Below are 23,007 nucleotides of genomic sequence, written 5' to 3'. Positions count from 1 at the left end.
AAATATCTTTGAATCAAATCGTATAATAATATTGTGAATTTGATGTTCTTGAAAAAATTTAGAACTAAGCGTTGGTTCCCAGCAATTGAAGGACATTATTTTTGAAACGTTTCACGATTACTTTGAAATCACGTGACTAATAATTATGGTACATTTGTATCGTAACGATTGCATTTGCGTTATATGTATGTGCGTTACTATTCTATTTGCTGCTTATATATTTATTAGTATTATTAGATTGTGGACTTTTAGGCGAATGAAAATGTTTTCAGTTAATTATAATTAAAGACATGGAATTACAATAAAATGCGTCGTATTCTACGTACGCACGTGTTCTTCTTTATCGATGTTTAGACGCACAGGGATAACTTGTAGGAGGTGTACGTGTACGATATGTATATTTGATACAACAACGGTAAAACTTGTACAATGTGATAACAAAGAAATTATTGTAGATTATTCGCAGGCGCTGTTTCCGCTTTTCCTTGGATGCGTTTGGAAATGGCAAGTATCGTCGCATGCTTTCTACGTATGTACATATGTGTATAGGTATAGAAATTTCAGCCTACTTCGCACTTCAGTTCGGAAGCTTCGCTTCTTTGATCAAGTCCGTTGACAATGTTTATGTTTGGAAATAGCGAGTAATGGGAAAGTGACTTTATACGCAATGTTTATACGAATTACAAGCCTCTGATAAAAATACTTGAATCTCGGAAATATATTTTGCGTAAGGTAACTTGAAACAATTCTAACGAATCTGCTATAGTTTTGTCAAGTAAATTTGCATTTTAGGTTACCGTTTGATCAATATAAATAAGGAAAAATATGGATGTGATAAAAAAAGATCTACATATACCAGTGAAATATATGAAACTATCGGATGGAAGAATTTCTTTGACTGTACATAAAAACTGGGTAACCAATTTACATACCATAGGTCCAATTTCATTTATCAATCATGACAAGTTAACGGAAGATGAAATCGCAGCACAACCCATTCTGGAAGAATTGGGTCCAAATTGGACCAGAGTATATGCCAAAGTATGTTAATTTTTTAATATATCTGTACTGTCTGGAGGTATTGTACCGATAAGAAACAAATATTTGTAGGTTTACGAGAAAGAGCATAAATACGCGATACCGCTCCTGAGGGGAAGACATTTGACGGATAGGAATACGCAGTCCGACTTGACATTTTCCCAATTATTACATTACGTTATGGAAACGAATTACCGTAACTCGTGGAAAGAATGTTACAAAAAGTATTATAGTGAGTATCTTTGGACAATTACTCGATTACTAATATGTAATAATAATAACGAGACGTACGTGTGAATAGATCCATGGAACTGTGTGGAACACAAGGATCAGTATAATATAACTGTTAACGTAAGCGATACCTCCATCATGCAAGAAGTATTGCAAAGAATGTACGGTTGTAGTTTGGTGCAAATTCAAAATGGCTTGGTTTTATCCGTTTTACCCGGTGTAACGACCGTGGCGCACTGTAATCTTCTTCCAACGTTGTTCGCTATTGAAACGGCATCCGCTTTTATAACGTTGCACGAACAAATCGCGGAATATTCTCTTCGTGAGTAAGTGACCCTACGTACTCTGATACTTTGTTAACTATATATATTTGTCTATTACACGTTTTTCATGGTATCGAAGGTGTGTCATGTATAGTCCTGCCGCTTTAAATATGAGTCACGGAAAATCGTTATTTTTAGTCTATCAACTGTTGCAATTGTATAAAGATTTACACGACCGTGGACTAGTTTTAGGTGAAGTTACCCTTAGCGATATATTAATTATGGATAATTTTACTATTCAGGTTAATATTTAAATACTTTTATCTAACTATTCGTTCTTCGATCAAGTTTCTTGATTGACATTGTAACAGTTTTCACGGATTTTCATCACAGGTATTGCCAAAATTAAATGATAATATACATATAAAACCTGAAAATCCAGTTCACAAAGTTTCTACTAATCACGAGATCAAATGGAAAAATTTCAGTGTGTACAAAAAAAATGCCGATATAATTTCATCGAGCGCTATGTTGCAAGGAAATTCTGCGTTTGGAACCGATGAGAGTATCGAGAGATTATGCGAAATGTGGGTGTACAATTGTATTAGCAACTACGATTACTTAACTGCCTTGAACAATATGGCTGGTAGGAGATACGGAGATCCCAGTTGCCATCACGTGATGCCTTGGGTCACGGATTTTACATCGAGATGCGGTGGCAACTGGCGAGATTTAACCAAATCGAAATTTCGATTAAACAAGGGTGACAGACAATTGGATTTAACGTTTGACTCGCAGTCTACTGAAGTATGACGCTCGTTTGCCAATGAATCGTTTGCTACGTGAACTTCTATTATGTACCTTAGATTATGAACATCGTATTCGTATTTGTAGGTAGGTCACCACGTTTCGGACGTATTGTCGGAAATTACATATTACGTTTATCTCTCGCGACGTTACGACAAGTCCGTTCTATGCAAACACGTACGATCGCAATGGGTTCCAGGAGAATATCCCGCATCTATACAGAGATTGCACGACTGGAGTCCGGACGAGTGCATACCGCAATTCTTTTCCGATCCCAACGTTTTCAAGGTGATTCGAAACGTATGAAAACGGATTCGTAAGAAAACGTACAACTCTGTCTGTTCCGCTGATCTTTCGTTTACAGTCTATTCACGAAGATTTACCAGATCTAGAAATTCCCGCGTGGGCAACATCGCCGGAAGATTTTATAGAGAAACACAGAGAAGCTTTGGAAAGTTTCTACGTGTCCGAGAGATTACATCATTGGATAGATTTAACTTTCGGTTACAAGTATGTAGAGAATTCTTTCTCGCGAGAGTATACTGCTCGGGAAATTCCTTTACACGGTTATCAATTGTTTCTATTCGACAGGTTATCTGGCTCAGCTGCGGTCAAATCGAAAAACGTTTGCTTGCATCTCGTTGATAATCATACGAGTTTAACCAACTCTGGGGTTGTTCAACTTTTTACGCAACCGCACCCCCAAAAGATTATTCCTTCGCCTTATTGGTCTAAAATTCCACCCCGATTACGTTCGTCTTTTGTGCTGAATAAGCATAGTACGTTTATAAACTTGTTTGTAATCGAAATATCTTGCGTTTCGTTTCGTTTTCGTTTTTATTTTCGTTAATAACGATACAATGTTCATCAGAGAACGATCAATGCGGGAATAGAGGTAGCGACGACGAAGGTCACAGCTCCGGTTTCGAGGAGGAAGAAATACCCGGCTCAATGTTAAATCCGTCTAAATCGTCGCCTTTGGTTTTAAGTCGATTGCTCAGTCGATCTCGAGGCTCTTTGCTGTCTGCCGAAGATATTATCAAACAAGAGAAATCCGCCAATCAAACGATAAATCTTCCAAAAGACTATAATCCGGTTGCAGCCATTACTCAAGTGGAAACTATGCACGCGTTTATGAATAAAGTGAGCTCTCAAGTTTACAAGCCGGAAATCGAGTTGCACGAGTCGTGCGTTAATTACAAACAAATTGTGGCTGGTGGGCGTATTAAAGAACAACAAATACTAGGTTGCTTAATCGTGGAAATATTCTTGTCCAATAAATTTCGAGCTACATGGAATCTGGAGAAGGTGTCATTTTCGAAAAGACTTGCAGCGTGTTTAAATATTTTAAGAATGTCGGCCGACAGTTTACCGAAATGTGTGAGAAACGCGGTTGCTTTACTGTTGCAAGCTGACATTATGCCGAAAAGTTACAATATCGATAATGTGGATGTAAGTATGATTAACATACGGCCGTTTAATCTGTCTAATTTCTCCGTACACTCTGCGAAATTTCGAACAATTACACTTGGTTAAGTGTGCAATTTTTGTAGGCAATGGACACACCTTTCCGTTATCCGACCATTACTAACATGGGTCTACCGCCACCGTCTGCCCACCAATTTCTTCAACCGATACTTTTTGGAAGTTTATTGCCATTTTCCAAATATTATAAATATCTATTTAATATCGTAGAGATGTTACAAGAGTACAATAGTTTGGTACGCGAGTTAAATTTTATAATAAAGTCGGAAGACGATTTAGATTTTACGGTTAAAACGAGAATGAGATTTTTATGTAAAATCAGCGAGTGCAAAGTTAAAGCAATTGCCAGGGAATTGGAACATCTTTTGTCCCACATTGGAATTGCCAGAGAAGCCTTGGAATTGATAATGCCTCATATACAGCAAGTAATGGAAGAATCTTACAGTGCTGTTCTAGCTGCTTGGTATTTGTTCGATCCTATCGCCAAGTGAGTATACATTGTTGTACTCGACATATATTTCGTAATTGTACTTGCTTCTCTCTTTCTTTCTTTGTCTCGTTTCCCTGTAGAGCATTGGGCCCCAAAGATACTGCAGAGACGTTCCTCTCGCCTATAATGAAGCTATACGAATACGGGTCCTTCATGGATAACTCGTTATACGCTGACATACTACCTTCTGGATTGGTTGCAAAATTTAAAACTACGCGTCTATATCATAGAAACTTTTTGCTAAAACTTACCGTAAGAATGGGTTTACGTCGCTATTTGGAAAATTTTATTACGCCCCTGGTGGAGGCAGTTGGAGGATACAGAGACTATGTACAGGGATCTTCGACTTGTACTCACAAAACCGGCAATCTTAAGTAAGAGAGATTCTTTAATAGAAATTCCCGAATAATCGTGAAATCATTTTGTACAGGAGTTGCGACTTGAATGAAATTTCTACCGACGGAGAAGGAATTTTATCACCTTTGGACGAAGATTCTTCCGCCGGTTCGGAACATATTTCCCTGTCGCCTGGTCCTGTGACAACCGATTACACGCAGAACACGAATCTGACCGATAACGATGTCGAAGGTTGTTGACAGCAAACGTGGCTATTTGTACCGAAAGTAATATACGAGTAGTTCGTCATGCTAAATACTTGTCAATTTCACATTCAGAGATGTTTGCCATGGACACGGAAGACAATTCTTCTAGGCTTCCTATGAATTCTGGTGCAGCGTACGATATTGACTTGCATATAGATTTGAACTTGAACCTTGGCGATGATTTAAACGAAGAGGGAAACAAAATTTCACCGCTCAGATCGATTAAATCGCCAACGATTCCTATACCGAAATCATCCAATTCGCGAAATAAATTGGCAATGGAATTTAGCAATGCTGGATGCAACGTGGGAAGTAAAACGTCCAACGAAGAATATTTATACAACGATTCTTACGATGGATTTATGGATTCCGTGAGCAACGTGGAGGAAATGTATAACGTGGAAGAACACCATTCCACGATGTTACAAACGGATGACGCTAAATCTGATACTTGCGTACATAAAGATGTTCAAATAGATCAGATTTATCAAAAGTCTGTATCGAACGAATGTACAACTTCGGAAATGAGTGCAGGATCTATTATTTGGTTGTCTCATCGGCTTGGCCCCGTTCTCACCGCTAGATATCTGTCACGAAATTTATTGAGAATGCTCGCCCTATGTTACACGGGAGAAGAGAATTTAACGGCAATCGATAATACCGCGTTGTCCGTGCAAGGTGTTACTTGGAGTAAAAAAGTGTTGGTTGGTGACCGTAACGCTGTGAAAGTATTGGAATCGCTTACAGCCATTGCAGGTTAATATGTTTGCTTGAAACGTTTTCTACATTCTACGTACCTGTGTTACAATGAAAACTCGACACGTTGTAGATTTGTACGGGGAACAGATTATAGTGCTACAATACTTTGCACACATGGTCGAATTAATAGCTCTCTGCAAAAGAAAGTTGACACAGAATTTAGAGGGAGGACTGATTTCGTGCTTGACTCTTCTAAATCATATCACGACGTACCTTAACGATGCAACTTTAATGGATTGCCTTCACGTACGATTCCTCTTTATGTATCTCTTTCACAGCCACGAAGAAACGTACGTTTAGTAAGAAATTCATTTGTTTGTTTGTACAGGAGCCAGTTGTGAAAACGATACTTTATCCCACGGTTCGTATATTGTCGTCTACAAAATTTACTTTCCCTAATGGCATAGTCGCCCGCACCGTGCTGGCAGAGAAATGCCTGGAGATTATATTTATGTTCAGTTTACGGCTCGGAAGTGTTGTCATAAAAAATCATCTGGCAGTTCCTATTCAGCGATTGTTCTTAGCTTTCGAAAAATCTTTCAGTCCGAATGTTACAGGAGGCTCGAAGAATGAAATTAGTCAGAAAACTGTGACCGATCAGATGTCGAGGTAATCGCGTCCGTTCTCTACTGTCGTTATTCGTTTGAATCGCACACGAACACGATAGAAATAATTCTGTATTCGCCAGGACGCAAGGAGCGAACGAGGAGAGCAAAGATACTCGCGGATTCCAATCAAATTTTAATTCGGATGTCGCAGATTCTTATTCTCCGCCGGTTATAGAAAATATGGACATATCGGATTATCAGAAAAATAAAGTATTCTCAAATCCGGATGAAACTTGACGCGTTAATTGTTTCGTACCGAGACGGGTGTTTGTAGCAAACTTTTAATCACTTTCAGGCACTCGAAGAATTGAAAGCAGTATTTACAATAGAATTTGCGCACAAAACCTACACGCTGTTTTATAAGTGTATCGACACCGAAGTGATGGAACAAATACTTAAAAATTATGGACACATACATCATTTGTGCCAAAAATATGAACAAGATACCAAAATGAACACATCCAATACTGGTATGTTGAGCTTGCTTGTTCGCCGAATTTATCTGTAAAAGTAATCGCGTTTCTTCTCCGATTAATACTAATTGTCACACGACAGACAGTATAGGTGGAGTTCATCAAGAAGTTTCGAATTTTGGAAATGTAGCGGTAGTGGGAAATAGATTCGCGATACAAAAGAACAGTGTCGGGGATTTTACAACGACGGAAAATCGAGAACCTAATTCCTCGTATACTGGAAGACAGCTGCGAGGGAATTGGTTGGCGTACTGGGAACATGAAATCGGAAGATCCGATAAAGATGTGACATTTAATATAAAGCAAATAAAACTTCAATCGTTTAGCGGTCATACGAACAGTATTAGATGTTTGTACGTGTTGGATAATGAAAACAGCTTTATAAGTGGTGGACGCGACAAGACTGTAAAGTTATGGAGTTTAAGAAGTCAGGTAATGAATAGCGATATCGCAATTGATTTAGCATCGATACTGACACGTCCAGTTTGATTCGTAGGGTGACGGTAATACTGTTTCGTCTTGCCAGTACACTTATACCGGGCATAAAAAGTCCATTCTCGCTCTTACATTTCTGGAATCGCTAAGATACGTAGTCACTTGCGATGGCACGGTTCACTGTTGGGATCCTTTCATGGGATCTCTTCTCGGATGTCCAGAAAATTCTCGCCCTGTGCCTGTAAACACGTTAATAGCGAGTCCCTCTCCGTCTACGACGTTACTTGCGGGAACAACCGATATTACCCTGAGAGTTATCGATTGCAGAACCTTTCAATATGTCAACGAAATGAAGGTGCGTGTATTATTTGTTCGCAAGTACGTTGTATACGGTCGAAATTGAGAATAAATAGTTTTCACAGGTGTCCGTGAATCCAACAGGTTTGATCAGATGTATCGCGGTAGCGCCTAGCGGTTACTGGGTAGCGTTAGGTCAAGCATCGGGTTTCTTAACAGTTTTAGACACTCGAACCGGTCTTATCATAGCATCTTGGAAAGGACACGAATGCGAAGTGAGTTACTCGAAAGTATCGTTAATTACTTCAATCTGAAACACTCACGCTTAATATTTTCTCTAGATACTACAATTGGAAACGATAAATGAAACCACTATAGTTAGTTCTTCGTTGGATGAGACTATCGCTGTATGGAGCGCAGTGGATGGGAAACTGAAATTCCATATGAAGTGAGTGGTAGTTGGAACCTGTTAATGTCCTGGAAATCTTTTCCATTATTATTGAATTAAATATCATTTTCTAGGGGAGCTACCGAGCCGGTTCATTGCATGTCCACTTACGAACAAGAACTGGTTATAGGAACAACGGCAAATCGTGTGGGAGTATTTACGTCTATCGAGGCGACAACCGCATTTTCATCGTCGAAACTAAAATCCGATACTTTTAAAGGACTTCTCACTACAATGGCGATACTTCCCCTTAATCGGTTGCTGCTATTAGGCGCAGATAATGGCGGTATTACATTAATTTGTTAAATCTTACGTACGAATCATTTAGACAAGTATGTATGTAAATCCAAGTAAAAATTGTACATTTTTATTAACTTCGATTATATAAATGTTCGCTACATAAAAGAATATCTCTTTATATGTAGGCGATATCGGTTCTCGTTCCGAGTACTTTTAAAGCAAGTTTAGGAGACATTTTATGAACGCCGATATCCGCTAGTATCTCTCTTCCCATAGACTCATCGTTGCTGTTTAAAGCTTCGAGTAATAACATTGCTGAACCCAACAGAATGTTTAGTAAAATGCATGCTTCTTTAATTCTAGAAAGTAATTAAAAGCTTCATTCTGTTAATTATTCGAGTGGTTTAGACACTTGGGTGTATGCAATTTTCTTAGAATATAGATTCTTGATATTTTATCGCTATATTATTTTCGTGGAGTTTGCATACGTAGCCGAGTACACAGGTGTATACTTACAGTGGAAAATACGATTCTGGCTTATTGATGTATAAGCCGAATAATGGAAACAAATTCCTAAAAATGTCATATTCTACTTGCTCCGCACCGCCTCTATTGAAATGATTTACCAAAATAACTTCTTCTAAAAGGAACTGTAAGAGATACGATACTTTCTAGATTAATGCTGTACGCAATGTTGATTACACGTTTCAAATGTTGTCTTACTTGATCGAGTTGTAAGGCCAAGTTTTTCCAAGCCTGATTGAATAGGGGTAACGCGAGTGTGTTGTACAACTGATTAAGTTGGGTCGCCAATTCTTGAAACATAGAGTATCCACTCGGAGTAACTGACAAAGAAACAACTTCCTTGGCGGACTGCATGGCGAACCATCTACGTACGTAATATTTTGGAATACATAAACTAAAGTTTTTGCTAAATTCGAATCTATTATTCGAATTTTAATGGGAACATCGTCACTTACTTGTCCGTTCTATACGGTCTGCTTCTCGCTTTAACGTCTAAGGCTACAGCATCGCTAATTTCATTTATCAATTCCTTTTCTAACCTTCTGACGAGAGCAACTGCTTCATCGAACACAGAGCCTTCCACTTCGTCCATAGTTTCGTTAATATCACTTCCTTCCGATGTCGCTGATTCGACCGCCTCAAATTGTTTTTTAAAGAAATACAGTTGCAAGAAATGCTGCAAACACAGATAAATTAGTAATGCGGCAATTTGATTGATAATTTGATTATTTCTCAAATATTTACCACTGTAACACCCCATTCCTCTAAAACGGTCGCAACGTAATGTAAAGTATTGAGAATCCACGGCATAAGGGATGTTAAAGGGTCTTCGTTGGTTTCGTGTAATAACTGAAGTAGCCTTATTCTCCAATCGTCGATCAATTCTAATTGCAGTTCAAGAAACTGTAATCTGAATAATAACGTAAACGGTGAAATCACTGGAATTATCAATACCTTTAATAACATTACATTACATATATAATTTACACACCTATGACCTGGTTGCGGCAAGTGTTTGTATCTATCGGATATCGTTGTAAGAAGCGTAAGGAAAGCATCCGCGCATTCGGTTACTTTCATATCATCGGTATCAGAACTGGATAATTTTTCCCAAGCAGTACTTGAACTTAAAATTGCATCCATTTTCTCGGTAGCATCTGACATTTTAGGACACCGATGTTGATAGCGATTAAACGGTAGACAATAAATAGTAACAAATATTTTGTGTTCTTACATTTCTTTTCCATGTTAATCCACTTTACGAAAACATGGGCTTGGGTAAGGACGAAAACGGTGGCTGGTTGCGTTGGGGGATAGAATAATGTTTCTCTCAATTCTCTTTCGAAACCTAAAGCTTCGTCCACCAAATGAGCGAATAAGGCATCATCGTACTGCACTATTGATAATTCCGAATGAAGTTTTTCAACAGCCAATTGTACCAAACTTTGCATGAATTCTACCTGCGTGTATGTATAATTTATAAAGTTTTATATATATAAAGTTTTCACTAAAATTATTTATATTTTTATAGTACCTTCATGTCTATGTGACTGAAACCTATTGAATTTGCTACTGGTTGAACGTTTTTTTGTATCCACTGAACATGATGTTTAATCCATGTTAATATTTGAGTAAAAAACCATTCTGGTTTATCTTGTCGGTTTGTTAATTTAGTACCTGTGAAGTGATATATAAACCTTTGTCTCAGAGGCCGTACCAGTAGCGAAATTGGCAAACTCACTGGTGCAAAATCTGTTAACAGCACTGAAGTGACCACTGGTTTAATAGATTCTTTTCTGCGACAGTCTATTAAGGAGTAACTATGTGTTTTGATGTAATATAAAAAGTATCGATAAAGCGGAAACAATCTTTTGAATTAAAAAGGATACGGTAATTGTAAATGTAATAAATATTCGGTAAGTATTTTAAATTTAGTTAAAGTGTCTGTCATAGATGTGTTTAAAGAATTTGAATTATTCCCACAAAATGGCCATTTTAATGCTTTTAATACATCATTGTATTCTCTGAAAAATAAAAGAAATATTAAACCTTCATTTTTTAAACTGTACATAGTATGAAGGATCTCATAAAAATGTATTGAAAATATCCATTTTGGTGTCGCATAAATACGTAATATATATTTCTAAGTAAAATACCGTTTCATGGATTATTTCTTAATGTATTTTCATATTTTCAGAGTATTGAAATTATTCTGGAAAAATGATTTTATATAGATGTGTACGCACGCGCGCGCGCATATATACATACATATATACATATATAAATATAAAAAATGTAGAGAATAAGAGAATATACTTGGATAATTTATCCTTTATGAGGTTGTGCCAAAAGTGAAGTGTTTCCCTTACATAACTCACAAGGTGATGACAGGCAGATAATTGCAATTGACTACTAATATCTGTAAAATTAGTATACAATGACACGGTTGATTCATCATCGCCAGCTGCTAATGCTATTTGAATCTTTTCGCTGAAAGCAAAATCTCTGTTAATTACATAGAATCATGAAACATAAGAAATGTCAATGTCAACGTCAATGTACGAATCAATCAATAACCGAAAATATGAAATAAATTTATTTGACCTACACACTGATGTAGAATGTAGATGATGAAATAATAAATAATTTCCAAAGTATCGCGTTTTAGGAATGCCCAAATTATAGACCAATTATCATTCAAACTCAAGGGAATTGATCGAATCGTTAGTTGTAAGACACTGCTTATTAAATAAAAGTCTACCTAATGCTTTCAACGTGTTTTATGAAATTTAGATACGCCAATGTCTTATCCAAATGACTTATCGTGTTAATAATTCTTTGCATGTCTATACTTTTATCAGTTTCATGCAGTGCTTTCTGTATATCATTTCTAAACTGTGCAGAAGATTCTTCTAACTGCTGAAACGTGGTATCTATTTTCTCAACGCTTTCTATCACCACTTTCACTTTTGAAGGAGCTTCGGAGGATGCCATTGATAACTGTAAAGTTCAAAGCCGTTGGGAATGTTTAAAGTTAAATGAATACTGCATATTCATATATAAGTATTACCGATTTTTCGATTTCATCTTTCTGTAGATTAAGACCTTGATGAAATTCATATATTTTTTCGAACCCTTTCAGATCGGAACCCAGTTCGGCATTGAATTTTTGTATTATCTTTTTCTTTACGTCAATCATAGTGAAGCGTTACACTGTAAATATCTAAAGTGCAAAATAAATTTGATAGAACGAGTTTGAGGTTACGTTACATCCTATCAATTATTGAATTACCGTAAGTACATTGAGTAATTTTACATAAGACAATGGGTTTGAAAAGCAAAGAGGATTCTATGGATTCCAAAAGCACCTGCCTTGCAAATATTGTCATATGTTTTTCCTCCTAAAACAGAACAATCCATAAATGCACGCTAATAGAGCACAAACGAACGACAACAAGCAAGCATCTTGACAACTGACATGTGATTTCATTTGAAAAGAAAAAAAAAAAAGAGTTCACCTACGCGCCGTGAGACCTCTACGCGCCCGCATGGGGAAGCATGTGTACATGTATATACCGACATCCGATAACGTGTCCGTTGAAATCATTTAACTTCCGGTTGATACATCTTTTGCTTTTATCAGTAGTTTCCAAGTATTCTTGTTTTTATTCCACACATATGTAAGCACCGTTTTTTATTTTTCACAAGAATATAGTTTACGCAAATATATACACAAGTACTAGCACGATACGTGTTACAGACCCAGACACATTTGTTACCAAGCTATTTAATTGTAATAACCGTAATGGTTATTTCATCGAAATTATTGATCAATTCCGTTTGTTTCATTCGTACGGACTCGCACGATAGGATAAATCTATGTACCTTTTGAAAGTAAAACAATTTATTTCCTTATAAGGCACTTTGGGTTTACATGACTTCCAAGCAGAAATATAAAACATACTCCGTATGAATTAATCAACTTGGCAAATTTATGCTATATCATATCGCGAAATGCAAATAGTTGTTACTTATTCAAAGGCACTATACATATTACTGTATCGCAAAAATGCCAATCTTATACAATACAATATGCAATATATACTTATGTATAGACTATCAGTTTACATGTCGGTAAGATTTCTAACCGTTTATTCGGACAAACGATAAGTGCGTATCCGGTGTAGTAAAAATTCATTTTATACAACTGTGTGTATTATCCTCCACTGTTTGTTCGAAAAGTCTCGAAACATATAAAGTACGTGTATTGTACGCGACATTCATTCGGTTCGGTTCGTTGCGCTTGATCTCCGTATGAGAAAATAAAAATTGCATGCGACACTGTATGCAGATGGATAAATACCGACTCGTAGTATACGTATATAAGTAGACAGATAGGTAATATACCAGAGATATTATTAGGGTTTCCACGTGTACGTAGTCGATGTCAATCTGCATTACGTACACGTGTAAGTAAGTCTATATAATTAAATGAGCAAGTACAGGGTGTGATGTTCTCGCTCGAAACCGCAAAGAAAAGCCGTCGTCTTGCTCGGTCGCGAGAATGTCGGAAGATTTGAAACGATACCGCTAACGTTACGCGTCGGAAAGCGGTACCGTTTTTCATGTTGCGACACTTTGCACGCACATATATGTATACTTATTTACGTACTACATTGGTATCGGTATTTTCTAAGAAGATGTCGCATTCATTTCTGTTTGGAAACTTTTCGAATAAACCGGTACTTTTGTTCTCCATATACTTCTGTACATAATATGTAAGTACATATTCCGTAATCGTTGTATTATTGCTTGTGCATAAAAATACAAATGCCTGTTAATATTCGTTGACGATGCGACATAGAAATTGAAAATTCAGATTGTTTCTAATTCTACGAGAAACGAATGGAATTTCAAAACGTAGAAGAATTCAAACTATTGCAAACGTGTTATGCTACTACTACGTCTATAATAATTACAACATATCGTGTAAGCATATAATAAACATACACGTACGGGTAAATACTTGAATACCCTCACATACATATGTATGTACATATGTAAACAGTCGGAACATTGCTTTGTTCGCAATGAAATGAAACGGGACGGTTGAGCGTGTGAATAGTTTGGACCAAGACTAGATAAAAATATTCTCTTTGGTGTGTTCTCTCTCTCTCTCTCTCTCTCTCTCGCGCATAGTCTAAGTAATCAATGTAACGTCACGATAAATCTACGAAAATAATTTGCACGAAAGCTTCGAAAGCTTGTACAGCTAAAAAATGAAATTTCAGACTGGATTATCATTACTTACATCTTACAATGAGACGCGTATCATGGAAAGTTATATAGTTGTTTCGTTTCTTCTTATTTCTTCTTATTACTTTTACGATACATTTGATTTGTATAGATATCGTACGCGTAGATACGTATGTTTTTATTATTAGAAAGTGTTAGGTCAAGTGGAATGGAGATCGCGTATCAACGATGAACATGTCTACGTACACGACAGTTGAAAGATCACTTGGTTACGTTTTGTCAAAAGACATTTGTACGTTCCGTAAGGCCTGGTAGATTATTTATCCAGCAATTCACACAGATCGGTCGCGAATTGTACGTAAACTATTATACTCTATAGAGACACGTAAGCTAGAAATGGACGGAATACGTAGTTGAAATGAGTATGTGTCTTACTCGGTATATTGGTACGAAACGAGACACCGTTTTTGAGCACATCTACAATCAACCTCTAAACTTTACAGCGTATCTAAAAGAGAATCCAACAGATCCAATTGATTTTCATCCCAACCCGCGGTGGCAATTAACAAGCCGGTGAGATCGTCTTCGCTTAAACTAACTTGCGTCGAATCAGGTATTTCTGAGAGACAGTCTGGAATTGGAGGAGACACGCTACTAGGAGGAGTCTCGTACAGCGTGGACAGGGAGCTATTGGGTGGCACAGAATGGTTCTGTGCATTGTTCGCAACCATTTTCGTAACCATCTTCGTCACCATTTTCGTAACCGGTATCTGTTTCTTCGTTCCACGAATACGTTGCGATATCGTTGCGCGCCGTTTCGATTTCCTGCCTTCTTCCATTCGTTCCAAGTCCAGCTTCCAAAAACCACCTTTCCCCGGCTCGCCTTTCGACCGAGGCAGCTTAACGAAACATTTGTTTAACGACAGATTATGCCGAATTGAATTCTGTTTGAAAGATAATGAAAAATTGTCACCTGTACCTTACGTCCTCGCGAACAAGTATACACATGTACCTACTTGTACATGTATAAATGCATACATGTTTGTACGCAGGGTAAGGTCGCTCAAGTCGTACCTCTTATGTTTCCAATTGAATAGCACAGCAACAGCGTTTCTGACAAAGCGTTCTCTTATCATCTTCGGAACATTTGACACATTTAGTCGGTAGCATTTAAGCGGTTGTTTTTTCGAAATTATATCGGAGGTATATACTACGTAGTTTTATCGCGTTTATTTGAAATGTAATAGGTACGTGTCGGACCTTGAGTGGTGTGTATATAGGTACATGCATACATACATGAACATTTTCGTTCATTTCACATTATACACCGTTTCTCCGACGGAGTGCAATTTCAGCAACCATACCCTACGTAATCATAATTTCCCAGAAATTTCTTACCTGCCAAGCGGGATCTGCATATTTATAAAATAAAAAGTTCTCTCGGATCCACGCGTATATGTTCGAGAGAGACACTTTATTATTATTCGCTCGCATTGCCAAGCATATGATCGTAGCATAAGAAAATGGCGGTTTCGCGTCAGGATCGGTTCGATACTTTTCAGCATTTTCAGCTAAATCTATACAAATGAAAGATGTAACAAGTTGTAAGTTATTCTCCTATAAATTTGTAATATAAATGAAATGCTTATCGCTACAATGGCCGATTTCTTATTGATTCAATGAAACTTGTGTTTCTTCCGCAGCTGCTTCGTTTACCAGCAATTTATTTTCTGTGGTCGATAGATTCTAATGGTTCGTGCTTACTTATGTACATAGTTATTTTTTCGGTTGACTCGAAACTTGAATTCCTCGGGATAACGTTAATTTAACGTAAATTTAACTTACGCGTGGACACATTGGACATGTATTTTCTAAGAAGGATCCTTTTATTCTTTTGATAAATCGTCACGGGTATGAGATACGTTGATTGTATTGGTACCGCCTAGCGATAGGTAATCTTCGGAATACTTTCGATGCGATTCTTTGATTTGAAAATATTCCGAGAGGTTCGCAGTGACAGTTTTACTCACCCAATTCAGCTTTAATCAAAGGGGACAGTTTTTTTCTTGCTTGTCTATTTACTGGCGGAGGGGATGGAGAACAGGGCGGTGTTGGTAAATTAGAAGCACTTGTAATATCGAGCGATTGTAACCACGAAAGGCTCGTCAACTCTGCTTCGACGCCGTACTCGTCATCGTGTATATTTCCCTTCATAGCTGATGATCCACAATCCATTGGTGTTTCAATGACAATCACCTCGGCCTTCATTTTGGCTATCTTTCATTGCACAAGTATAAGACGAGTGACGGGAATCTCTGCGAAATGATCGAACAATGAAATGACGTACATAAACCTGCACAAGTATTTATGTACCTACATTCTTGGTTATTTATGCTGCGTTATGCACGGAATAGTTCGAGTGCCCATTCTTATTTATTTTAGAAGAAAGAGAGAAAGAGAGAAAGGGAAACACGGGCGCGAAACAACTTTTCATAGGCACTTATTTATGTAGATACATGTACGAGTAGAGAGTAGAGAGTAGAGAGTACAGAGAGTAAAGAGTAAAGAGTAAAGAGTAAAGAGTAAAGAGTAAAGAAGAGTAAAGAAACATGTAGAAATTTAAACGGTGAGATGCAATAATAAAACAATAGCCTCGTTTTTATGATATATCACAGATATAGAAGCCAATGACGTTCAATATAAAAATGATAGAACGCTTCGATCAACTTCTGCTCGACTTTATCGTTCTGAATTTTCTACGTAGACAAATGCACAGAAATAATCTCTTCTGGGCATGGCACAATCGTCCGTTCGTTGATGCAAAAGGTTGAAACGAGTTTAACGCGAAAGACAAGATTGAAGAAATTCTCCGATGTAGGAACGCGGCAGCGGTATGCGTGTACATGTGCAGGTATATATGACATGTGAATACATGTCATTGATCGAGGAAAAGAAAAAGAAAAATTACAACGACCAGTTTCAATGCTCCACGTAGATATTTGAATTTCAACTCACCGACGCGACGTATGGATGTAATGTTGCGGGCGCTACAGGGATACGTCCTTTCAGAAGGAGATTCCAGAGAAAATTTGAAATGGTACGCGTTGCGAAACACTCGAACAATCGGATTCGTTTAAGCAAGCTGATGAATATGTCACACTCAAAAGTAAAACTAGACACACCAAAATCATTGTTTAAACGTTGCACGACATGTCCAAGTTCTGTCGTAAAGCCGACAGAGTCCAAGTGAATGAAAGTAGCTCGGTACCCGTAATTGATCTCAGTAGGTACGAGAGAATATCGAATAGCTCGTGTACGTACACGTTATCACGTTCTGTTATTAATTCTACCGTTCATATGTGCATTACTATCGACGTACACGGTAAAATGACTAAACCGCATGATCGTTCGAATGTAACTACTACTACGGGTTAGCGAAAGCCCAGATAATCCCCCACTTTGAATCTAGTTTCTTGCCGTAGAGCATGGATCGTGGTTGGCGCACGGGACAGGTGTTGGCTCCCTTTTGCAGGTGGACCATATGCACGTACGTGTTGCTCAGGCCTACGGTTTTCTACCCTCCCTTAATTTCTCAAACTGCGGACCTCACCCTCGCGTACTTTATTTATGATACTTACCGCCGAGCTTTCGTTGTCCTTTTTCTTTTTCCATGCCTGTCTCGATTTACTCGATTTACTCGCGTGCGTCATTCGTCCAGCAAACCACTGAAACAAACAAACTCTTGGCAGAATTTCGGGCGTTTTGCATTAGTCGCGTTGCATTTAAGGCGGTATTACGAAGAAAAGTTTGTTTTCGAACAAAGTGAAAAATCGTAGATGAGAGTAGGTAATTATTCGAAGAATCAAAGCCGCACCTGATTGTAACGGTAACATACACGCGCTCTCGTTGCTTCGAAAACCGAACAAAATCGTTTCCTATCTCTTTGCGTCCGTCATTAAGGTTTTTCTTAGAGTCTTTTTGTCGTCGCGCACGTAGAAATCTTTCAAACTACAAGTATCGATATTTAAATATGTTCCACGGAACAATTTAATCCATTCAGAATTTCCTTGTCAAATCGATATCAAATTGTAACTTGTCTCGTTCGTCTGTGCATGTCTTTGCATGTCTTTGCATGTCTTTGCATGTCTTTGCATACCTTTGCATGTCGACTCTACCGATACTACATAATTATGCCAGAAAATATGTAAATTCGGATATCGAAAGTTACATTAGGAAATGCATCCTCCGCGTTCGAATCACCGATGAATTCAAGCAAAAATAAACTTGCACCAGTTCAAGAGGAACACGAATCAGAGATGACCTTTAAGTGCCTATTCCAAATGGAAACTCTTTGTTTTCCTTCTTTTTTCGCAGCTTGGCATCTTAGAATACGATGGCATGGCAATGGTTGACGTTGCCGAATGTTCCTCCAAACTTCGTTGTCCCAAGCATTCGTTGGAACAATGCTGATTCCTCTTCTGGGCGGAATGAAATTCAATGGGCGGGTCGTTGTATTCGCAACACAGCGATCGTGTTATCCTTTGCCGCGAACAATTCCTAATCTGGCTTTGAGTTTGAACGGGAGGATTGCCTTGCGTGGAAATAAGCACGGAAAGTGAACGATCGAGTTGATTGAAAGTTCCATGTTTGTTTGATTGCGAATCGTTAACGGCACGTCGCCAACAATCGTCCGGAGAATTTTTCTGGCAGAAGGTACTGCAAAGCTTCTAGAAAATAAGATGCATCGTTGCGCGTTACGCATTGTCGTCGCGATGAACGTACACCGTAGCGTCCGCCATCCTTCGAGAGGAGTGTACGTGTGCATATAGCACATACATGCATGCTTACTACTTAATTGTAATCCACCTGTTCGTTATTTCAATCTGTTCCTCCAGCTAATACGTGTATTTATCTACGTGCATCTACACACACAAGTATGTTTATAACTGCGTGTACGTTCGGTAAAGACACGATCCGGTGGATTGGTAACAACCTATTTCAGTAGCTTCGTCGAACAATCATTAAACGACGCCAATCATTATCGCGCTTCTCTTCTTCTCAGGAGCGTATCCATTGATGCATATTAACGGTGATTCAAAGGTTGCGTACTAACCCAGTATACACAAGACAGTCCCTCGGTTCTTTGAGAAGGCCCCGATTTTTCGAGAAGGATATTCAAGTTCCGCTTATTCGGCCGTCGGCTGTTACTCGAGTACGTACTGCTGCAATTTCCATCTATATTCCTACCTTTTCGTTTGTGTGTTTTCAACAGTATTTTCTAGAAATAGACTGATAACCGTAATCGAAAATACTCTAAAACATAAATCATTCGTTTTCCATTTGTTTTTGTCGCAGTTTTTTTTTACGTGCCGCCGTCATCAATGGTGGACGTGTATCAATATCGGAAGGATAGCTAAAAATCAGTTGGTTAGATCTAAATTAGGGGTGGACGCAGAACCTAGTCGTTCTAGTGAAGGTACTTTCATTGATCGAATCAGAAAGGCAGTGACCGTCACTTACGATATCCTACTGCGAAAGAGAGGGGAAAGAAGCACAGCTATTCGACGACGTGGAGAATGGCGTGTTAAATTTCAGAACCCTGTTTATTATTGGCTGGCGTCCGTCGGGATCGTTAGGGAAAAATTTCCCTGACAAAGTCGCATGAAACGCAGACGCAATATCACCTTGTACGGTTGTACGCCGCAACCTTCGCAGGGGCGTTATCCAAATATTCGACTAACCCTCTCTTCCTAGAACCATGCTGGAAGATTGAAATATTCAAACTCTGTACATGTTTATCGCGTAATCAATTTCGTCCATTAACGGTAGCCCGTTGGTACGGGTCGAAAATAACGATTGTGCATTACTGTCTCCGAATGACTCGTACACTTTCCCCGGAAGAACAGGGGAACGCGATCCGATTCTTCGATTTGTCCTTCCCTTTCGCTTGTTTTCCGCTATTTCTTTCGTTAACGGCGAACGTTACGACGAACAGTCGAATTCGGCCGCGATAAGGTTCTCGAGCTTCTCGTTGGAGAACGGTGGAATTTCATCGATCAGATGCGTTTCACCTTCACTCCTGTATTCAGAAATCCCCAAGGCATTATCGTATCGTGTATATTGGTTGTGTCGGACATCTTTGAGAAGGAGAAACACGATGCAAATCCAGTTGCACCTTCCAAGAAAGTTTTGCGTCGCTCGTGTACATACATATAGCCGCAAGTGGAAGTATCTACGAGCACGATCAATAATCTCCTGGGAACATCCGTTCCCCTGCTGGCTTACCCAGCTGGCTACCCCTGCAGTAATGGTAACACCAGCAGCACCACCAGTACCACCAGCGCTAACAATAGTTGCACCTGCTACCCTCCCCTGATCGTACAGCCGCGTCAGGTTGTGACTCATAATCACTTTCCGTTGTATCACTATCCACCGTTATTGAGTACTGTCGGAAGGATGCTTTATTTTTCTCAGTTTTCCCTTTCATCGGTCCTTCGTGTAACGAGCAAACTAACATTATCGAGTGATTGTTATTCAATGAAGTATTCGTTGTTGCGACACACTTACTATCAAATTATGAGCGAGCCTCCGATTTTCCTCGAACAAGAACGTCGTCGTTTAGTGTCGGTTCACTGCGGCGTGATTAATCGTCAAAGCTAACAATAAGATCCTTGATCGAAGTTTCTTCGAGCATCTTGACACCTTGACTCTTGTGGCTGGAGGCACATGCCCGGTTTAAAAACAGCGACAAACACAGTTGTCGCGTCTACCCCCGCTGCGGATCTTTGGAACGATAAATACACAACTTGACAAAATGCACAGCATTCTAAAGGAATTCACCTGGGATTGTTTTTTAGTAGTTTTCGGGTATACAGTTGTCAACCATCAGGTGAATTCGTTAACATACCTATACAAACGAGTAGACGTATAATCGTTGTTTCATCGTATTTTATACGTTCGAGTATGCACATGGGACGTCTTTGTCGAGACGTTCCAGAGACTTGGCTTTCCGATTGTTTGGGAAACATGCCATTCCGAGGAGAACGCTCCAGATGGTTCGATACAAAATGTACCGTCTACAGCATTTCGATTTCAGAAAAGAAGCATTATATTTCCGAACCGAATCGTTCTCAACATTCATGTTTCTACTCTGGCAAATGTATAATATACATATTCAAGTTTACAATAATATAGGGGCAAACTTGTACCAAAGTACTCGAACGTGTAATTGTTTCCTTGAAAAGTAGTGTGCCTGGTAAAGTACTTGGATCGAACCGAGGCCATTTCGGGTCGACGAATACTCTTAGGACATGTTTATAGGTTATGGCATGAAACATGATGTGGACACATATCAATGGATCACTTAAAAAGCTAGTTACTACCCCGGCGAGTTACAAATATAGCCATGAATGCGAGTATAGATTTCAGAAGAGCGATGGTACCCTCATCAAATATTCAAAGCAATTGATTCCCCGACTAACACAGCAGCAGTAGCAACGATCCGAATATACATACATATTGTGGTATTCTAAGCCAACGATGATACACTTGAAAGTATGTTAAAAGTCTACCAAAACGTCTTTCGCTATCGTTACTCGTTTCGTTTGTAATGTAACAATAAATCAAGATGATCTTTAGAGATACAAGTGCTGCATAAATACCTACATACGCATGTATGTAGAGTATATAGTGTGCATACTTGTACATATGTATAGAAATCGTTACCTAATCGTAAATAAACTTGGCAGCATATTATAAAACACATAAATAACCATTGCAACGGGTAAAATAAGGAATGACGCTTCGTGGTTGTCACCGTAATTGGCATTACCGACTTGTTCCTCAGGACTTGTATGCACTATTTTTCCGTGGATCTGCAGTATCGATGCTGTCTACAATTAGCCCCCTCGCCGCTGGATGGCGAAACCATTTATGAATCCGTAAACAATCTCTGTTCCTAAAAATTGACAACAAGTGTGAGAGACTTTTTCTGCTTCTGTAACGATCGTAATCCGTTACCGATCGAGTTCGTCTACACTTTACGAGTTAATTAGAAAAACCAAGAATCGGTAATGAAGGTTTCCGATACCAACGATGCAAGATTGTAGCGCCCCCATTTTGGGTAACTCTGTGAAAAAGCTACATAATCACCGACGTATTGAATATCAACGACAAGGATTAGTCCAAGTTATGATGTTTAATCATTTTCCCGATCGACGTGTTATTCGATGTGCCAGGCTGCACAGTAAAATTAAGCACATGGCATGCTCGTTCGTGTTTCAATGGTATTCGATTGTGAATCGTCATCGGTAGTTCTATCGATATTCGTGAAACAAGTACGTCATCGATGTCATACGAGCAACAAAAATTCTTTATTGGCAATAGGATTGCAGGTACTTACTATCCAATAATCTCATTTTTATCGCTCTTATTACTATCCGCTTAATGTTTCATGCAGAATTCATTTCCAGATCACGAATTCACAGTTTAGTTTCAATGTCGCGTTTGAATCGACTATTTCCGAATGTTTGTATTTTGCCTGATTCATAAGTGTTTAGGCAATTCAAACGTAGCAGAAATTGAAATTAATGGTAAGAGAATATTAACGAATCATTTATCGTCACAACCTTTCTAGTAGTTCGAACGAAAAGTAACTTGGAAATTTTCACTCAAATACGACGTTAAAGTGGCGCGAAAGTTTTTCAATATTTTCAGCCAATCACGCTCGAGCAATCACAGTTCAAATTTCTGACAATCATCACTTTTGAAAAATTCTGAGAGAAGCATTGCGATATACGAGACGATACGTACCTGCTCGAGTACAGCAAGCATTAGACATATATTTTAGTCTGCATTTTATATTTATTAAAACAGGCTGCTCAGATCTACTTGGTTCCTCTTTGAATTAACATTGAAAGTACAATTCATTTCATTTTAACCCGTACAACGATTCATTATACACGCCGTAAAGTATCCGTTACGAGTAACACAAATATAGTTGGACGTATAGTATTTTTTATAAGGAAGAAAATTGTTCAGCGACGATTAAT

General features: G+C 38.5%; 3 protein-coding genes across 13 annotated transcripts; 1 reads left to right on the top strand and 2 right to left on the bottom strand.

The window, feature by feature from the left end:
* The first annotated feature begins 583 nt into the window (after nucleotides 1–583).
* On the top strand, nucleotides 584–8,242 carry Wdr81 (WD repeat domain 81). 3 transcript variants are annotated; one of them, XM_031985266.2, is made up of 23 exons: nucleotides 584–732; nucleotides 793–1,041; nucleotides 1,111–1,270; nucleotides 1,340–1,595; nucleotides 1,672–1,834; nucleotides 1,926–2,339; nucleotides 2,427–2,627; nucleotides 2,704–2,849; nucleotides 2,931–3,118; nucleotides 3,211–3,791; nucleotides 3,893–4,311; nucleotides 4,395–4,688; nucleotides 4,745–4,902; nucleotides 4,989–5,672; nucleotides 5,746–5,921; nucleotides 6,004–6,284; nucleotides 6,364–6,493; nucleotides 6,579–6,753; nucleotides 6,839–7,188; nucleotides 7,253–7,546; nucleotides 7,614–7,763; nucleotides 7,830–7,936; nucleotides 8,011–8,242. In XM_031985266.2, exons 2-23 carry the CDS (start codon nucleotides 826–828, stop codon nucleotides 8,240–8,242), a joined length of 5,775 nt encoding a protein of 1,924 aa, XP_031841126.1. In that variant the 5' UTR covers nucleotides 584–732; nucleotides 793–825. The 3 variants fall into 3 exon arrangements, with proteins under 3 accessions (XP_031841126.1, XP_076220842.1, XP_076220843.1); XM_076364727.1 differs by having other exon boundaries at nucleotides 7,605–7,763; XM_076364728.1 differs by lacking the exons at nucleotides 7,830–7,936; nucleotides 8,011–8,242 and having other exon boundaries at nucleotides 7,633–7,763.
* Nucleotides 8,243–8,271: 29 nt separating this feature from the next.
* Nucleotides 8,272–12,238, bottom strand: Rint1 (RAD50 interactor 1). Of its 4 annotated transcripts, none has more exons than XM_031985268.2 (13): nucleotides 12,074–12,238; nucleotides 11,772–11,924; nucleotides 11,463–11,701; nucleotides 11,018–11,191; nucleotides 10,591–10,725; nucleotides 10,236–10,521; nucleotides 9,936–10,161; nucleotides 9,693–9,858; nucleotides 9,446–9,611; nucleotides 9,157–9,377; nucleotides 8,900–9,065; nucleotides 8,693–8,826; nucleotides 8,272–8,535 (listed from the first exon to the last, which is right to left on the bottom strand). In XM_031985268.2, exons 2-13 carry the CDS (start codon nucleotides 11,898–11,900, stop codon nucleotides 8,352–8,354), a joined length of 2,226 nt encoding a protein of 741 aa, XP_031841128.1. In that variant the 5' UTR covers nucleotides 11,901–11,924; nucleotides 12,074–12,238; the 3' UTR covers nucleotides 8,272–8,351. The 4 variants fall into 4 exon arrangements, with proteins under 4 accessions (XP_031841128.1, XP_031841130.1, XP_031841127.1 ...); XM_031985270.2 differs by having other exon boundaries at nucleotides 12,003–12,209; XM_031985267.2 differs by having other exon boundaries at nucleotides 11,994–12,208.
* A 349-nt stretch (nucleotides 12,239–12,587) lies between these two features.
* LOC116430730 (forkhead box protein J1-A) lies at nucleotides 12,588–19,789 on the bottom strand. 6 transcript variants are annotated; one of them, XM_076364730.1, is made up of 6 exons: nucleotides 18,806–19,789; nucleotides 17,596–18,684; nucleotides 16,973–17,129; nucleotides 15,988–16,272; nucleotides 15,356–15,534; nucleotides 12,588–14,901 (listed from the first exon to the last, which is right to left on the bottom strand). In XM_076364730.1, the coding sequence occupies exons 4-6, from the start codon at nucleotides 16,223–16,225 to the stop codon at nucleotides 14,455–14,457; spliced, it is 864 nt and encodes a 287-aa protein (XP_076220845.1). In that variant the 5' UTR covers nucleotides 16,226–16,272; nucleotides 16,973–17,129; nucleotides 17,596–18,684; nucleotides 18,806–19,789; the 3' UTR covers nucleotides 12,588–14,454. The 6 variants fall into 6 exon arrangements, with proteins under 6 accessions (XP_076220845.1, XP_031841106.1, XP_031841110.1 ...); XM_031985246.2 differs by lacking the exon at nucleotides 18,806–19,789 and having other exon boundaries at nucleotides 17,596–17,682; nucleotides 17,832–18,726; XM_031985250.2 differs by lacking the exons at nucleotides 16,973–17,129; nucleotides 18,806–19,789 and having other exon boundaries at nucleotides 17,596–17,682; nucleotides 17,832–18,732.
* Nucleotides 19,790–23,007: the final 3,218 nt, after the last annotated feature.

This window comes from Nomia melanderi, chromosome 2 (assembly GCF_051020985.1).
Source record: "Nomia melanderi isolate GNS246 chromosome 2, iyNomMela1, whole genome shotgun sequence".
NCBI lineage: Eukaryota > Metazoa > Arthropoda > Insecta > Hymenoptera > Halictidae > Nomia > Nomia melanderi.
The sequence above is the reverse complement of the archived record's forward strand: the minus strand, read 5'-3'. Positions and strand labels throughout refer to the sequence as shown.

Excerpts from the sequence above, each read along its gene's own strand:
- Wdr81 (XM_076364727.1), top strand. The coding sequence starts at position 826 with ATGGATGTGATAAAAAAAGATCTACATATACCAGTGAAATATATGAAA. Across the intron at positions 3,119-3,210 it reads TTTTGTGCTGAATAAGCATA|AGAACGATCAATGCGGGAAT; the intron begins GTACGTTTATAA and ends AATGTTCATCAG. Across the intron at positions 6,285-6,363 it reads GTGACCGATCAGATGTCGAG|GACGCAAGGAGCGAACGAGG; the intron begins GTAATCGCGTCC and ends TGTATTCGCCAG.
- LOC116430730 (XM_076364730.1), bottom strand. The coding sequence starts at position 16,225 with ATGAAGGCCGAGGTGATTGTCATTGAAACACCAATGGATTGTGGATCA. Across the intron at positions 15,535-15,987 it reads TTTGATTAAAGCTGAATTGG|ATTTAGCTGAAAATGCTGAA; the intron begins GTGAGTAAAACT and ends TCATTTGTATAG. Across the intron at positions 14,902-15,355 it reads ATGCAGATCCCGCTTGGCAG|AATTCAATTCGGCATAATCT; the intron begins GTAAGAAATTTC and ends TCTTTCAAACAG.
- Rint1 (XM_031985268.2), bottom strand. The coding sequence starts at position 11,900 with ATGATTGACGTAAAGAAAAAGATAATACAAAAATTCAATGCCGAACTG. Across the intron at positions 9,859-9,935 it reads GATTAACATGGAAAAGAAAT|ATGCTACCGAGAAAATGGAT; the intron begins GTAAGAACACAA and ends CTAAAATGTCAG. Across the intron at positions 9,066-9,156 it reads AGACCGTATAGAACGGACAA|ATGGTTCGCCATGCAGTCCG; the intron begins GTAAGTGACGAT and ends TTACGTACGTAG.